The sequence below is a fragment of the Pristiophorus japonicus genome, chromosome 8, assembly GCF_044704955.1.
Source record: "Pristiophorus japonicus isolate sPriJap1 chromosome 8, sPriJap1.hap1, whole genome shotgun sequence".
Lineage (NCBI taxonomy): Eukaryota > Metazoa > Chordata > Chondrichthyes > Pristiophoridae > Pristiophorus > Pristiophorus japonicus.
In genome coordinates this window covers 198,298,234-198,312,575 of record NC_091984.1, presented here as the reverse complement: position 1 = coordinate 198,312,575, position 14,342 = coordinate 198,298,234, and the positions used below count along the sequence as shown (strand labels likewise).

Genomic DNA, 14,342 nt, shown 5'->3' with positions numbered 1-14,342 from the left:
AATTTCCTCCCTAAACCTTTGCCTCACTATCATCCTTTAACTGTCCTGTGAAGCTCCTTGGGACATTTTACAATGTTAAAAGCGCTATATAAATGCAAGTTGTTGTTTGCTCTTAGATGAAACATACTCCCACTTGAGGAAATTAAACCTCCATACGTTGATTTCCATACTAAGGTTAACTGTGTTTGTTCGAATCGTCAAAATAAAGGATACATGTATTAGCTTTGCTACCACAGTCTATGTGTGAAGAATCCTTGTTAAGACCAGGAATCGTTTAAAGCGGGAAGAATTGCCAAAGTTTTTTTTAATATCCAAGAGTGAAATTTTGTATTGATTTCCAGATGTAAAAAAATGTATTGTACTCAGTATGCACTTTGTAACTCGTATCTATCTATAAGAAAGAACGTTGCAGTGCTAGGCCTAGTACTCAAGATGTAAACAATAAGGCAGGCAAGTTGGTCAATCATGATCAGAGTACAGTGACTTGGTCTGACTCAAACTAGACTTGGGCAAAGGAGGATCCATTGTTCCAAGGCCAAGCAGATAATTTTGGTGTCTACTGGTTCCCAAGGCCACCCGGCTCAGCTCTCCTTCAAGCAGGATGCTCACTAGGTGGTCACTAATCTCTTTGTAACAATTGGCACCCGCTGGCACTTACACCTCTCCCGCTTGGGACCACGATCCAAGGTGCTCAGCTCCAGCCCACTTCAATGGGATGGCAAATCGATCGCTTCTGCTTTCCACCGCTGACTACCCAGCCTGGCGGTGAATCTCTCCCTCAGCAGCCAACTCTCGGTTCGGGCTTCTTGCTCTCTGCTCCCTCCGGTCAGGAGAGCTCACGGAAGAGCCTTTAATGTGGTTTTAATTGTCTCTCTCTCTCCCTCCCCCCGCTGTAAAAACGCACTTACCGACCTCTCCGCTTCTGTTTGTCAGCAACAGTTATTCCGTTGCTAAGAGACAATGCGACCGTTCCCCTCTGATCATGTGACCTTCGCGGCTTTCCCGAATCGGAGAAAAGGACAATCAAAAGGGGCGGGGCGTAGATCAAACCTGCTGGACGCCGCGCTTTTGATTGACGTGCCTTTGGAGCGGTGGAGGATTGCCGCGCCCGACGGTCTCTTTGGACCAATCAGCGGCCAGACCAAAGGCAGGACTCCACCCCCCCCCCCCCCCCCGCCTCCCGCGTGAAGTTAGGTTGACTGGCAGCGAGAGTTTGTTGGACGGGAACGGGCTGCGGGGAGACGGCGATGGCGCTGCCTGTTGACGATGACGTCCCTTTAATCTTGACAGACGACAACACGGGGATCGGCGCCGACCCAGACAGAGACGAAATCCCCAACGAAAGTAGGAATTGAGATCGGTTATACTTTTTAAATGTCAGTGCTTTCAGGGACGCAACTTCCTTGGCCCCGAGCAGACAGTGCACCAGCAACGGTTGCAGCCGTGCAGCGATCCCGATCTCCGTCTTGTTTTCCGTTTCATTGAATCAAGTTGTGTGAGCGCCAAGCGACGCTGCTCAGTGCAATGTCTGTGCCCTCCCCCCCCCCCCCCCCCCTCAAATATGGCGATAACTCACTGGAACTGGGTTTATCGCACGGGCAGCTGGTGTCAAACAACAAATAAAAACAGAAAATTCTCATCAGGTCAGGCAGCATCTGTGGAGGGAGGTTAGGACTGATGGTGCAGAGCGCGGTGGGTGGATTACATGTGTCGCAGGTCTGAGGGGGGGTTGGGGGGGGGGGATTGATGCACTTTATGAAAATTCCTTAGCAGTCCTTGCCATTCCTTACTAGAGAATGATACAGCACAGAAAGAGGCCATTCGGCCCATCGTGTCTGAAAGAACTATCCGATGAGTCCCACGGCCCTGCTCTTATCGCCCTGCAAAAATTTCCCCCTTCAAATTCTTATTTGAAAGTTATTATTGAAGCTGCTTCCACCACCCTTTCAGGCAGTGCATTGTAGATCCCAACAACTCGCTGCGTATAAAAAATTCTCATCGCGCCTCTGGTTCTTTTTCCATTAAGCAGATGTTTGAGTTTCAGATTGTAACTGTCTCTCAGGCGGAGTTTATTAAGAAAGACGATGGCAGTGCTGTCTGTAATTGCTGTTATTTTACAAAAGCAAAATACTGCGGATGCTGGAAATCTGAAATAAAAACAGAAAACACTGGAAAGGTTCAACAGGCCAGGCAGTATCTTTGGAAAGTGAAACAGAGTTAACATTTCAGATCGATGAATTTGTATTCTGACGAAAGGTCATTGTCCTGAAATGTTAACTCTCTCTCCACAGATACTGCCTGACCTGCTGAGTATTTCCAGCATTTTCTGCTATCATTTTGCACCTGTTTTTAGCATAAAATAGCAAGGATTTGCATTGCAGTTAGGGTTCGGGCAAAGTTTTATTGCGGCTCATTGATCTTTTACCCATCATCCCTATACTTTCATCTATATAAAACTAATAACTATCAATCATTAACCAGCCTGTAGCTTAAAGAACTATTGCATAACTTTTTTTTAAATTAAAATTTTCTTCTCTTCTGAGTGTATGCCTGGTAGAGGGGTCTGGACAGAGTAGATAGAGAGAAACTGTTCCCATTGGCAGATGGGTTGAGAACCAGAGGACACAGATTTAAGGTTGTAATGTCTGTAAGCTTGTAATGTTTGTAGCGCCACACTGTGGATGTGGACGTATTGTGTACTGCAACTGCAGAGTTAATAATTGAACAGAACCAGGCAGATTCCAGAGGCTTCCAAGAGAGCTGCCTGCCATGTAGGAAGCTGTGTGTGCTGTGCTCTGAATATATCACACTTGGCGATGAGATGGTATTTTTCGGATGATTTAAAGCTTAAATTTTGTTGGGGAAGGATTCAGCCAGCCGACAGAAAGACTTTGGAAGTTTCTGTCTTTGGAAAAAAGCTACAAAATCCGAGGTAAAATACAGCACGCGGTGTGAACAGCTAGAGATTAAAATGGCAGGTGTAATCGGACATTTGGAGGAATATAGACACGACCGGGAACGTTTTAAAGCATATGTGGATCGGCAAGAAATGTATTTCACTGCAAATAACATAATCGAAGTTCCAGACAATGCAGTCCAGAACCGGGCTGTGTTGGAACGTAAGAAAGCAATCTTCTTATTGGAGGCGGGTCCGGCGTTGTACGAAACCCGTGTAAATCTGCTTGTGCCTGACGAGCCAAAGGACACAACGCTTAAAGAGATTTTAACGAAGCTGAAGCAGCACTAGAACCCCAAACCGTTAGAAATTGCTGAAAGCTATCATTTTGGGATTCGGAATCAAAAGCCTGATGAAAGTATCAGTGATTACATTGTAGCATTAAAAAAGCTATCGATGCACTGTAATTTTGGAAACTTTCAAAACCGAGCATTACGGGATCCTTTTGTTTGTGGGGTGAATAATGATGCGATCAGATGGAAGCTATTGACGATGAATGACTTAACTTTTGAGATTGCTTGTCAGACAGCAAGGTCGATGGGCATGGCCAAACAATATTCCCGAGAATTAAATAATAATTACGGTCGTCAGTCAACCAAGATAAATCACCTGTAGGTTCAAAGTAAAAGATGGTGGGGGCCCAAAGTCTCAGAAACTGGAAATTCTAACAGAGCGTCGAAGTCGTGCTATAGGTGCCTGGGACAACACATAGCTCAAAGTTGTCCATACATGAAGGCAGAGTGTTTCTTCTGCAGGAAGACTGGGCATCTTGAGAAGGCATGCCGACTGAAGGGTAAACCAGCTTTCAAAGCTATGAGTCCAGTGTTCAAAGCTATGAGTAGAAATCCAAAGAGACTACATAGCATGGAAGAACAACAACAGGACGAGGAGATGTTAGAGTTACATGTTATCAGGAGCACGAGGTTAACGGACAGCGATTCGGAAAGCATCAAAATCCACATAGATGTAGGGATTCAAGATACCAATGGAAATTGACACGGGTGCATCCGTGACTGTAGTAGCGGAGTCACCATACCGCGACAAAGTGCGTGATTTCCAACGGGAGAAATCCAAGATAGAGCTGCGAGGCTACTCGGGAGAGAAAATTCCTGTGGTGGGTCGTATCGCTGTACCGGTGAAATATAAAGATCACTTTCAGAACTTGCCTCTAATAGTAGTGAAAGGAGACAAGTCTGCCTTACTAGGAAGAAATTGGTTGAGCTCACTGAAGCTGGATTGGAGTAAGATTTTCTGTGTGGAAGCAAGATTTTCATCAACGGATGAGGTTATCAAGAAGTATCCAGAGGTGTTCTGCGAAACGGGCAGTCCGATCCAAGGCTTTAAGGTGAGTGTCAGGGTACCGAAAGACACTAGATCGGTTTACTATAAGCCACGTTCCATACCATATGCACTCAAGGAGAAAGTTGAGCAAGAACTCAAAAGACTAGAGACTGAGAACATTATTTGTAAGATAGATCGATGTAATTGGGCTACACCCATTGTTGTTGTACCTAAGTCTGATGGTAAGGTAAGATTGTGTGGTGATTATAAAGTAACCGTAAACCAGGTTCTAGAGGGTAATGTCCCCAATACATTGCCGAATATAGAAGATTTGTTCACAACACTGACAGGTGGCCAGATCGTCTCAAAACTGGATCTTACGAATGCCTACTTACAGCTTGAACTAGATGAGGAGTCCAAGTCATATTTGACTATAAATACTCATCTAGGCCTATATCAATTTAATAGGCTACCATTTGGAGTGTCTTCCGCCCCTGCCATATTCCAAGGGGTGATGAACTAGATTTTGCAAGGTATTGAAGGGGTAGTATGTTATTTGGATGACATACTAATTTCAGCACCAAAGAGGCAAATTCATAATAACATATGAGGAGGCGGGAGCTCGGAGCAGCGCGAGTCCGGGGTCGGCGAGAGGCCTATAAAGGCCAGCGGGAGCTCGGAGCAGTCAGTCGAGGAGGCGGGAGCTCGGAGCAGCGCGAGTCCGGGGTCGGCGAGAGGCCTATAAAGGCCAGCGGGAGTCGGGCAGTTCGAGCAGTCAGTCGAGGAGGCGGGAGCTCGGAGCAGCGCGAGTCCGGGGTCGGCGAGAGGCCTATAAAGGCCAGCGGGAGTCGGGCAGTTCGAGCAGTCAGTCGAGGAGGCGGGAGCTCGGAGCAGCGCGAGTCCGGGGTCGGCGAGAGGCCTATAAAGGCCAGCGGGAGTCGGGCAGTTCGAGCAGTCAGTCGAGGAGGCGGGAGCTCGGAGCAGCGCGAGTCCGGGGTCGGCGAGAGGCGTACCGGTGCAGCTACAGGGAGAAGGCAAAAAAAACAAAGGTGACGTCACAGCCTAGGGGGTAAGTGATTGGCTGGTGATTGGTGAGTAGTTTTTCTTTTTCTTCTTATATTGGTCAGTAACTTTTAACATTGTTATTACCAGTTTAAGTGTATCTAAGGGTTAAGACATGGCAGGAGAGCTCGGTCGGGTGTTGTGCTCCTCCTGTACCATGTGGGAACTCAGGGACGCTTCCGGTGTCCCTGACGACTATGTGTGCGGGAAGTGTATCCGCCTCCAGCTCCTGACGGTCCGCGTTACGGAATTGGAGCTGAAGGTGGATTCACTCTGGAGCATCCACGATGCTGAGAATGACGTGAGTATCACGTGTAGTGAGTTGGTCTTACCGCAGGGAAAGGGTCCACAGCCAGATAGGGAATGGAAGACCAGCAGGAAGAGTAGAGCAAGGAAGGTAGTGCAGGGGTCCCCTGCGGTCATCCCCCTGCAAAACAGATACACCGCTTTGGGTACTGTTGAGGGGAATGACTCATCAGGGGAGGGCAGCAGCAGCCAAGTTCATGGCACCGTGGCTGGCTCTGCTGCACAGGAGGGCAAGAAAAAGAGTGGGAGAGCGATAGTGATAGGGGATTCAATTGTGAGGGGAATAGATAGGCGTTTCTGCGGCCGCAACCGAGACTCCAGGATGGTATGTTGCCTCCCTGGTGCAAGGGTCAAGGATGTCTCGGAGCGGGTGCAGGACATTCTGAAATGGGAGGGAGAACAGCCAGTTGTCGTGGTGCACATTGGTACCAACGACATAGGCAAAAAAAGGGATGAGGTCCTACGAAACGAATTTAAGGAGCTAGGAGCTAAATTAAAAAGTAGGACCTCAAAAGTAGTAATCTCGGGATTGCTACCAGTGCCACGTGATAGTCAGAGTAGGAATCGCAGGATAGCGCAGATGAATACGTGGCTTGAGCAGTGGTGCAGCAGGGAGGGATTCAAATTCCTGGGGCATTGGGACCGGTTCTGGGGGAGGTGGGACCAGTACAAACCGGACGGTCTGCACCTGGGCAGGACTGGAACCAATGTCCTCGGGGGAGTGTTTGCTAGTGCTGTTGGGGAGGATTTAAACTAATATGGCAGGGGGATGGGAACCAATGCAGGGAGACAGAGGGAAACAAAAAGGAGCCAAAAGCAAAAGACAGAAGGGAGATGAGGAAAAGTGTAGGGCAGAGAAACCCAAGGCAAAGAACAAAAAGGGCCACTGTACAGCAAAATTCTAAAAGGACAAAGGGTGTTAATAAAACAAGCCTGAAGGCTTTGTGTCTTAATGCAAGGAGTATCCGCAATAAGGTGGATGAATTAATTGTGCAAATAGATGTTAACAAATATGATGTGATTGGGATTACGGAGACGTGGCTCCAGGATGATCAGGGCTGGGAACTCAACATTCAGGGGTATTCAACATTCAGGAAGGATAGAATAAAAGGAAAAGGAGGTGGGGTAGCATTGCTGGTTAAAGAGGAGATTAATGCAATAGTTAGGAAAGACATTAGCTTGGATGATGTGGAATCTATATGGGTAGAGCTGCAGAACACCAAAGGGCAAAAAACGTTAGTAGGAGTTGTGTACAGACCTCCAAACAGTAATAGGGATGTTGGGGAGGGCATCAAACAGGAAATTAGGGGTGCATGCAATAAAGGTGTAGCAGTTATAATGGGTGACTTTAATATGCACATAGATTGGGCTAGCCAAACTGGAAGCAATACGGTGGAGGAGGATTTCCTGGAGTGCATAAGGGATGGTTTTCTAGACCAATATGTTGAGGAACCAACTAGGGGGGAGGCCATCTTGGACTGGGTGTTGTGTAATGAGAGAGGATTAATTAGCAATCTCATTGTGCGAGGCCCCTTGGGGAAGAGTGACCATAATATGGTGGAATTCTGCATTAGGATGGAGAATGAAACAGTAAATTCAGAGACCATGGTCCAGAACTTAAAGAAGGGTAACTTTGAAGGTATGGGGCGAGAATTGGCTAGGATAGATTGGCGAATGATACTTAAGGGGTTGACTGTGGATGGGCAATGGCAGACATTTAGAGACCGCATGGATGAAGTACAACAATTGTACATTCCTGTCTGGCGTAAAAATAAAAAGGGGAAGGTGGCTCAACCGTGGCTATCTAGGGAAATCAGGGATAGTATTAAAGCCAAGGAAGTGGCATACAAATTGGCCAGAAATAGCAGCGAACCTGGGGACTGGGAGAAATTTAGAACTCAGCAGAGGAGGACAAAGGGTTTGATTAGGACAGGGAAAATGGAGTACGAGAAGAAGCTTGCAGGGAACATTAAGGCGGATTGCAAAAGTTTCTATAGGTATGTAAAGAGAAAAAGGTTGGTGAAGACAAACGTAGGTCCCCTGCAGTCAGAATCAGGGGAAGTCATAACGGGGAACAAAGAAATGGCGGATCAATTGAACAAGTACTTTGGTTCGGTATTCACTAAGGAGGATACAAACAACCTTCCGGATATAAAAGGGGTCAGAGGGTCTAGTAAGGAAGAGGAACTGAGGGAAATCTTTATTAGTCGGGAAATTGTGTTGGGGAAATTGATGGGATTGAAGGCAGATAAATCCCCAGGGCCTGATGGCCTGCATCCTAGAGTACTTAAGGAGGTGGCCTTGGAAATAGCGGATGCATTGACAGTCATTTTCCAACATTCCATTGACTCTGGATCAGTTCCTATGGAGTGGAGGGTAGCCAATGTAACCCCACTTTTTAAAAAAGGAGGGAGAGAGAAAACAGGGAATTATAGACCGGTCAGCCTGACCTCAGTAGTGGGTAAAATGATGGAATCAATTATTAAGGATGTCATAGCAGTGCATCTGGAAAATGGTGACATGATAGGTCCAAGTCAGCATGGATTTGTGAAAGGGAAATCATGCTTGACAAATCTTCTGGAATTTTTTGAGGATGTTTCCAGTAAAGTGGACAAAGGAGAACCAGTTGATGTGGTATATTTGGACTTTCAGAAGGCTTTCGACAAGGTCCCACACAAGAGATTAATGTGCAAAGTTAAAGCACATGGGATTGGGGGTAGTGTGCTGACGTGGATTGAGAACTGGTTGTCAGACAGGAAGCAAAGAGTAGGAGTAAACGGGTACTTTTCAGAATGGCAGGCAGTGACTAGTGGAGTGCCGCAAGGTTCTGTGCTGGGGCCCCAGCTGTTTACATTGTACATTAATGATTTAGACGAGGGGATTAAATGCAGTATCTCCAAATTTGCGGATGATACTAAGTTGGGTGGCAGTGTGAGCTGCGAGGAGGATGCTATTAGGCTGCAGAGTGACTTGGATAGGTTAGGTGAGTGGGCAAATGCATGGCAGATGAAGTATAATGTGGATAAATGTGAGGTTATCCACTTTGGTGGTAAAAACAGAGAGACAGACTATTATCTGAATGGTGACAGATTAGGAAAAGGGAAGGTGCAACGAGACCTGGGTGTCATGGTACATCAGTCATTGAAGGTTGGCATGCAGGTACAGCAGGCGGTTAAGAAAGCAAATGGCATGTTGGCCTTCATAGCGAGGGGATTTGAATACAGGGGCAGGGAGGTGTTGCTACAGTTGTACAGGGCCTTGGTGAGGCCACACCTGGAGTATTGTGTACAGTTTTGGTCTCCTAACTTGAGGAAGGACATTCTTGCTATTGAGGGAGTGCAGCGAAGGTTCACCAGACTGATTCCCGGGATGGCGGGACTGACCTATCAAGAAAGATTGGATCAATTGGGCTTGTATTCACTGGAGTTCAGAAGAATGAGAGGGGACCTCATAGAAACGTTTAAAATTCTGACGGGTTTAGACAGGTTAGATGCAGAAAGAATGTTCCCAATGTTGGGGAAGTCCAGAACCAGGGGTCACAGTCTGAGGATAAGGGGTAAGCCATTTAGGACCGAGATGAGGAGAAACTTCTTCACCCAGAGAGTGGTGAACCTGTGGAATTCTCTACCACAGAAAGTAGTTGAGGCCAATTCACTAAATATATTCAAAAGGGAGTTAGATGAAGTCCTTACTACTCGGGGGATCAAGGGTTATGGCGAGAAAGCAGGAAGGGGGTACTGAAGTTTCATGTTCAGCCATGAACTCATTGAATGGCGGTGCAGGCTAGAAGGGCTGAATGGCCTGCTCCTGCACCTATTTTCTATGTTTCTATGTTTCTATATTGAATGAAATCCTCAAACGGCTAGAGAAGCACAGAGTACGAGTGTCTGCTCGTAAGTGTGAGTTATTTAAAAACTCAGTGGAGTACTTAGGGTACAGAGTAGACAAAGATGGTTTACATCCAACCATGGAAAAATTGGATGCAATTAGAAATGCACCCACTCCCAGGAATGTCACTAAACTTCGTTCATTCTTGGGTCATTTGAACTATTATGGGAAGTTTCTACCAAATTTGGCTACAGTATTACATCCACTGAATGAGCTATTGAAAAAACAGGTCCATTGGAAGTGGTCAAAAGAACGCGATTCAGCATTCAAGGAGTGTAAAAGCAAATTGGTAGAAAGCACCATGTTAGTTCACAATGACATAGCTAAGGAGATTAAGCTAGCATGTGATGCCTCTCCGTATGGAGTTGGGGCAGTGATCTCTCATGTATCACGTAGTGGGGAGGAGAGACCAATTACTTTTGCTTCACGCACTCTCAGTGCCAGTGAGAATAATTATGCGCAAATTGAAAGGGAAGCTTTGGCATTAATTTTTGGGGCCAAGAAATTTCACAAATACTTGTATGGTTGTACGTTTACCATCGTTACGGACCATAAGCCCCTAACAGCAATCCTCCATCCAAAATTCCCAGTTCCAACATTAGCTGCAGCCCGAATGCAGAGATGCGCTTTGATTTTGTCAGCATATACATATGATATTGAATACAGACAATCAGCTGATCACAGTAATGCTGATGCAATGTCTAGGTTGCCTTCCCCATCACAAGTTACACCCGTTAGGGAAGAAGTGTTTTATTTTTCATACATTGATGAACTGCCAGTCACAGCTGAAGAGATTAGTAGAGGAACCAAACGTGACCCAGTGATGTCAAAGGTGTATGAGTATATTGCAAATGGATGGCCAAACCAGGTAACAGACAAAGATACACATCCATTCTTCATTCATAGGAATGAATTATCAGTCGATAAAGATTGTATCATGTGGGGTGCAAGAGTGGTTATACCAAATAAGTTCAGGTCCAAATTATTAGGAGACCTCCATGACCAGCACCTGGGAATGTGCTTGACCAAGTGTTTTGCACGCAGTTATTTATGGTGGCCAGGTCTTGATAAAGATATAGAGTACATTGTGAGTCAGTGTACAACATGTCAATCGGTAAGCAAGCAACCACCACCAGTACCATTACAGCCATGGAAACGGCCTCCCAGGGTGTGACAAAGGCTACATATTGATTTTGCTGAGTTAGAAGGACAACAATTGTTCATTGTGATTGATAGCCATTCGAAGTGGGTTGAGGTGTTTCCAATGTGGAAAATAACAACAAGTAAAACATTGGACATTTTACAAAAATTATTTTCTTCATTTGGCCTCCCTGAGGAGATTGTTTCGGATAATGGACCACAATTTCGTTCAGAAGAATTTGAACAATTCACGAGCAAAAATGGTGTGAAACATACCAAGGTTCCACCATACCATCCTGCTCGAATGGTGCAGCAGAGCGCACTGTACAAATTGTAAAACGTGCCCTCACATGTTAGATCCAAATCCAAGGAAACGACAGTTGTCATTGGATCACAAATTGGCTAATTTTTTTGATTACATATCGAAATACTCCTCATACAACTACTGGTAGAACACCAGCAGAGTTGTTTCTCAAATGACAGCCACGAACCAGATTCTCGTTGTTAAAACCAAATTTGGCACAGTCCATAGAAGAGACACAATTAAGACAGAAAGAGAATCATGATAGAGGTAGAGTAAAAGAGAGAAGTGTGTAATTAAACCAGAAGGTGAGAGTGAACAACCATCACCATAAATGGTTAAAGTGGTTACCAGGACGAGTGGTGAAGATATGTGGTACTCGCACATATTTGGTAAAGATGTTTGATAATGGACAGGTTTGGTTTGTTCATGTTGATCAATATTTTACCTACAGACATGGAAGGAGTTGAAGGTGGGAATGATTCAATTATTTCTGAATCATCAGATAGTTTTGATACACCAGTAGCAAATCCTAAATCCAATATACTGGAAACAAATCCAGGAGAGAATCAGAATGAAAGTCTGAGTCCGAGTCAGGAAAACAAAGAGCCTGAAGTTAGAATGACTTCAAATGAAAACCAAGGAAATTTCGTGGAGGAAAAAGTTCCTCAGGATGAGCCTCGGATGAGTTTAGATTTGACACCATGTTTGGAAGGTTCCGTTCGAGAGCGAAGGTATCCTCTTCGAAACAGAAAACAAGTGGTAAAGTTAAATTTGTAAATATGGAAAAAAATAAGTTTAAATCCTGTGTTATGTATAAACGTGAAAGTTATGTATGATGTTTGTTGTAATAACTTCTTCATTAAGGAGGGAGAAGTGTAATGTCTGTAAGCTTGTAATGTTTCTAGCTCCACACTGTGGATGTGGGCGTATTGTGTACTGCAACTGCAGAGTTAATAATTAAACAGAACCAGGCAGATTCCGGAGGCTTCCGAGAGAGCTGCCTGCCATATTGGAAGCTGTGTGTGCTGTGCCTTGTGAATATATCACAAAGGTGATTGGCAAAAGAATCAAAGGTGACATAAGAAAAAACCTTTTTACACAGCATGTGGTTAGGATCTGGAATACACTGCCTTGAAAGGCAGACTCAATTGCTGCTTTCAAAAGGGAGTTGGATAAGTACATGAAAGAAAACAATTTACAGGGCTACGGGGAACAGATGGGGGAGTGGGACCAGCTGAGGTGCTCGAGCAAAGAGCCGGCACAGGCTCAATGGGCCGAATAGCTTCCTTCCGTGCTGTAACCATTCTGTGATTCTATTCTATGATTCTAGGTGCACAGTACAGCGGGACCTGGGGGTATTTGTGCATGAAACACAAAAGGTTAGTTTGCAGGTACAGCAAGTGATCAGGAAGGCCAATGGAATCTTGGCCTTTATTGCAAAGGGGATGGAGTATAAAAGCAGGGAAGTCTTGCTACAGTTATACAGGATATTGGTGAGGCCTGGAATACTGCATGCAGTTTTGGTTTCCATATTTACGAAAGGATATACTTGCTTTTGAGGCAGTTCAGAAAAGGTTCACTAGGTTGATTCCAGAGATGAGGGGTTTGACTTATGAGGAAAGGTTGAGTAGGTTGGGCCTCTACTCATTGGAAGAGGTGATCTTAGCGAAACGTCTAAGATTATGAGGGGGCTTGACAAGGTGGATGCAGAGAGGATGTTTCCACTGTTAGGGGAGACTAGAACTAGGGGCATACTCTTAGAATAATGGGCCGCTCATTTAAAACTGAGATGAGGAGGAATTTCTTCTCTCTCAGGGTTGTAAATCTGTGGAATTCGCTGCCTCAGAGAGCTGTGGAAGCCAGGACATTGAATAAATTTAAGACAGAGATAGACAGTTTCTTAACCGATATCAGATTAAGGGGTTATGGGGAGCAGGCAGGGACGTGGTCCTGAGTCCATGATCGGATCAGCCATGATCATATTAAATGGCGGAGCAGGCTCGAGGGGCCCTATGGCCTACTCCTGCTCGAATTTCTTATGTTCTTATGTACATTGACTACAATGAGGTCCCTGAGATTCAGTCAGTTTAATGACTGAAAGCTTACACCTGAAAAAACGTACAAGTTTATAACAAAAAGGAGGCTATTTGGCCCAGCTTGTCTGTGCTAGCTCGTTGCTAAATCAGTCCAAAACTATCCCCATTCCCCACTCTCCTTTTGCTTTAAATATTTATCTGATTTTGCCATATAAGTTGCAATAGTCTCTGCCACAGCCATTCCCTGTGGCAAAGAGTTCCATGTTCCATGGAATAACCCTCTGTATAAAGAAATTTATAACAACATCTCTCCTAGTCATAATTTTTAAATTGATGTCCATTCGTCACTGACTCCCTAGAGGAATTGGTTGATCAAACCCTTCATAATTAAAAAAAACTCTCTGCTCCAATAAAATACTCCCAGTATCTCAACTCTTTGCCCACAACTGCAGTTTATTATCCCAAGCATCAACCTGGTGAATCTACTCCATCTGTTTTCAGTGGCTTTAATGTCTTTTCTAGAATATGGGTCCTAAATCTGTACAGAGTACTCTAACTATGGCTTAACCAATATTTTGTAAAAAAAAAATCATTACTCTTGTACTCTGCCCTTATTTATAAAACCCCAAATTCTATTGGCCATTTTAAAGGCTTTATCTACCTGCACTTGCACTTTCAGGGAATTATATATTTGATCCCCCTACATCAATTATACCCCTAATCTTTGTTTTTCCTCCCACAATGTATTATATCGCTGTTAACCACATCAGATTGCATCTACCACCAGGCTTCCCATTCTATTAACCTGTCTGTGTCTTCCTGAACAACAACAAGTAACATTTTTATAGTACATTTTATGTAGAAAAACATCACAAGCAATGTTCCCTTTAAACTGTGGCTCTTGAGGTCCCGTGTAGCCAGCAAGCCGGTTTTTAAATGCCAGATTTTTGAAAAGGCCATGTGGGCCAAAAAAATATTAAAGGGAACATTGATCACAAGGCGCGTTATAGAAGCATAATTAGACAAAAACTGGCACCGAGCCAAAAGAGGAGATATTGGAGGGGTGACTAAATGCTTGGTCAAAGGTGTACGTTATAAGGAGGGTCTTAAAGGTAGAGAGGCAGAGAGATTTTGGGATGTAATACCAGAGTGTAGGACCTAGACAGCGGAAGGCATGCTCGCCAAAGTTGGGGGCGAAGGGATTTCAGGATGCACAAGAGGCTGGAATTGAAGAAATGAGAGCTTTTGGAGTCCTGTGTGGCTGGAGGGTACTACAGAGATAGGGAGAGATGAGGCCATAATAGGTTTTGAACATGAAGATAAGAATTTACATTCGAAGCATTTGTGGTACCAGGAGACAATATAGATC

The 14,342-nt window shown here is 44.8% G+C and overlaps 2 protein-coding genes across 7 annotated transcripts in view; one reads left to right on the top strand and one right to left on the bottom strand.

Moving 5' to 3' along the window:
- Nucleotides 1–1,096, bottom strand: part of iqcd (IQ motif containing D) — a 46,386-nt gene extending 45,290 nt beyond the window's left edge. Inside the window, exon 1 of one of the 3 annotated variants that reach the window (XM_070887733.1) lies at nt 909–1,096. The gene's annotated coding sequence lies outside the window, so the exon portion shown is untranslated. The other 2 variants (XM_070887736.1, XM_070887735.1) reach the window with 2 other exon arrangements.
- Nucleotides 1,097–1,227: 131 nt separating this feature from the next.
- Nucleotides 1,228–14,342, top strand: part of tpcn1 (two pore segment channel 1) — a 126,667-nt gene continuing 113,552 nt past the window's right edge. For all 4 annotated transcript variants that reach the window (XM_070887742.1, XM_070887741.1, XM_070887740.1 and 1 more), the window contains exon 1: nt 1,228–1,344. In XM_070887742.1, the coding sequence (XP_070743843.1) occupies nt 1,248–1,344 (97 nt within the window). In that variant the 5' untranslated portion in view covers nt 1,228–1,247. The remainder of the gene's footprint in view (nt 1,345–14,342) is intronic.